Below are 2,031 nucleotides of genomic sequence, written 5' to 3' on the forward strand. Positions count from 1 at the left end.
ATTGTGGTCCATCTCTGATAAAGTAAAGTTGTTCCCGCATCTGATCCGGACATTGGGGATTGCCTTGTTAGTGAGACAACTTCCTGGGTTAGTGAGACAACTTCCTGGGTCTTCGGCATATTGCGGTCCATCTCTGATAAAGTAAAAGTAAACTTGTTCCCGCGTCTGATCCGGACATTGGGGAGTGCCTTGTTAGTGAGACAACTTCCTGGGTTAGTGAGACAACTTCCTGGGTCTTCGGCATATTGCGGTCCATCTCTGATAAAGTAAAAGTAAACTTGTTCCCGCGTCTGATCCAGACATTGGAGATTGCTTTGTTAGTGAGACAACTTCCTGAGTTAGTGAGACAACTTCCTTGGTCTTTGGCATATTGTGGTCCATCTCTGGTAAAGTAAAAGTATAGTAGTTCCCGTATCTGATCCGGACATTGGTTTTAGTTCAGTTTTAGTAAGAGTTTTACGGCACTTTCAACACAGTAACGTCATATAAGTGCAGAAGATTAGAGGTCTTACAAGAGAGTAACAAACACAAAAAATACAAGGGGAGATAAAGACGATAGATATTTGATAGGAAAGAAGACGCAAACCATACCAGAGCACCCGCCAACCACCCACCCGGACATTGGTGAGTGCCTTGTTAGTGAGACAACTTCCTGGACCTTCGGCATAAATATTGTGGTAGGGTGGACAGTTCTTTTCCACTACGACTTTACTTCCCCAACTCGAAGTCAGGTACCCATTACTGCTGGGTGGGCAGGAGGGAGCGAAATAAATCCGTGTCCGAACCGAGGCTCAAACCTGGACTTTCCGCTTCGGAGACAGAGTGGTTCACTGGGTACTTAAAAAAAAAAAATTACCCCCCCCCCTACCAACCAGGGCATGGCTACTGACTGGAGTGTCTTTAGGCCGATCCCAAAGGTGGAAGTGGGGGGGTGGAGGTGGATATTAACATGTTCTTATGCACTGTAGAATAGAAAATGGGCTGTTTAATCTAGTTTCAATTGTCGTTAAAAAATATGATTACGTTAAGACAAATTGATACAAACTGTTATGCAAAGAATGGACAACATTGATTCACCCGTTAAAGAGATATTTAAATTAAGTTGCTTCTCGAATTATTGACCCCACGGGTCATTTTGTAACCCCGGGGTTGTATTCTTCACAGTTTAGAATACTTCTAGTGCGAAGATCTCTTAGAAACTTTCAGTTTTTCTCAAAATATCATTTTGACAGACTGCTGTGCAAACAAAGCCCACGGATCGGATTAATGAGTAAATTTCCCCTTTGAAAAAGCGTGGACTTTGCGAACAGGGTTACCCTATTTGTGTAAAAAACAATAAAAGTGAAACTATCAAACTGCTGTTCCTATTCCTCTTCTGGAGAATCGAAAGAGAGCTTCAGAACAAAGACTGCAGCGCCATCTGAACCAATGCGCAGACTTCCGTGGACACTTTTTTAGCTGAATGAACTATCTTGTTATGTACGATCTTTGGCTGAGTGAACTATTTTGTTCTGTACGATCTTTGGCTGAGTGAACTATCTTATTACATACGATCTTTGGCTGAGTGAACTATCTTGCTATGTACAATCTTTGGCTGAGTGAATTATCTTGTTATGTAATATCTTTGGTATAGTGTTGTTAGAAAATTGTTTTATATTGGTCTTTTGACATTGATAGTTATAATAGATTTTATATTGCAACAGAAAATCTTCCAGAGAGGAAAATTAATAAAGAAAAAATCTTCTCCTCAGCGGATGGGACATTTTCAGTGCGCTAGATGAAGAAGAGGACAAGCCAGACGTCCACGAGCAGCCGGTTCTCATGGGGGTGAAAGCCGTCATCTACATCCTTTTTTTCATCATCATCTTCGCCGCCGTCGTCTGTCAGAAGGTGAGGGGTAAAGGAAACCAGTGGAAGAGTCCTTAATATGAAACCTGTGGAAGAGTCCATAATATGAAACCAGTGGAAGAGTCCATAATATGAAACCAGTGGAAGAGTCCATAATATGAAACCAGTGGAAGAGTCCATAAT

At 41.8% G+C, this 2,031-nt stretch overlaps 1 protein-coding gene across 1 annotated transcript in view; it reads left to right on the top strand.

Annotated features, from left to right (window-relative positions):
• The window catches only part of LOC101861723 (chitin synthase chs-2), a gene marked incomplete at its 3' end in the record, with an annotated part of 78,176 nt that overhangs the window by 32,126 nt on the left and 44,019 nt on the right, over window positions 1-2,031 (top strand). The window contains 1 exon segment of the mRNA XM_035969176.1: window positions 1,752-1,890. Within this exon segment, the coding sequence (XP_035825069.1) occupies window positions 1,752-1,890 (139 nt within the window).

This window comes from Aplysia californica, unplaced genomic scaffold (assembly GCF_000002075.1).
Source record: "Aplysia californica isolate F4 #8 unplaced genomic scaffold, AplCal3.0 scaffold00123, whole genome shotgun sequence".
Taxonomy (NCBI): domain Eukaryota; kingdom Metazoa; phylum Mollusca; class Gastropoda; order Aplysiida; family Aplysiidae; genus Aplysia; species Aplysia californica.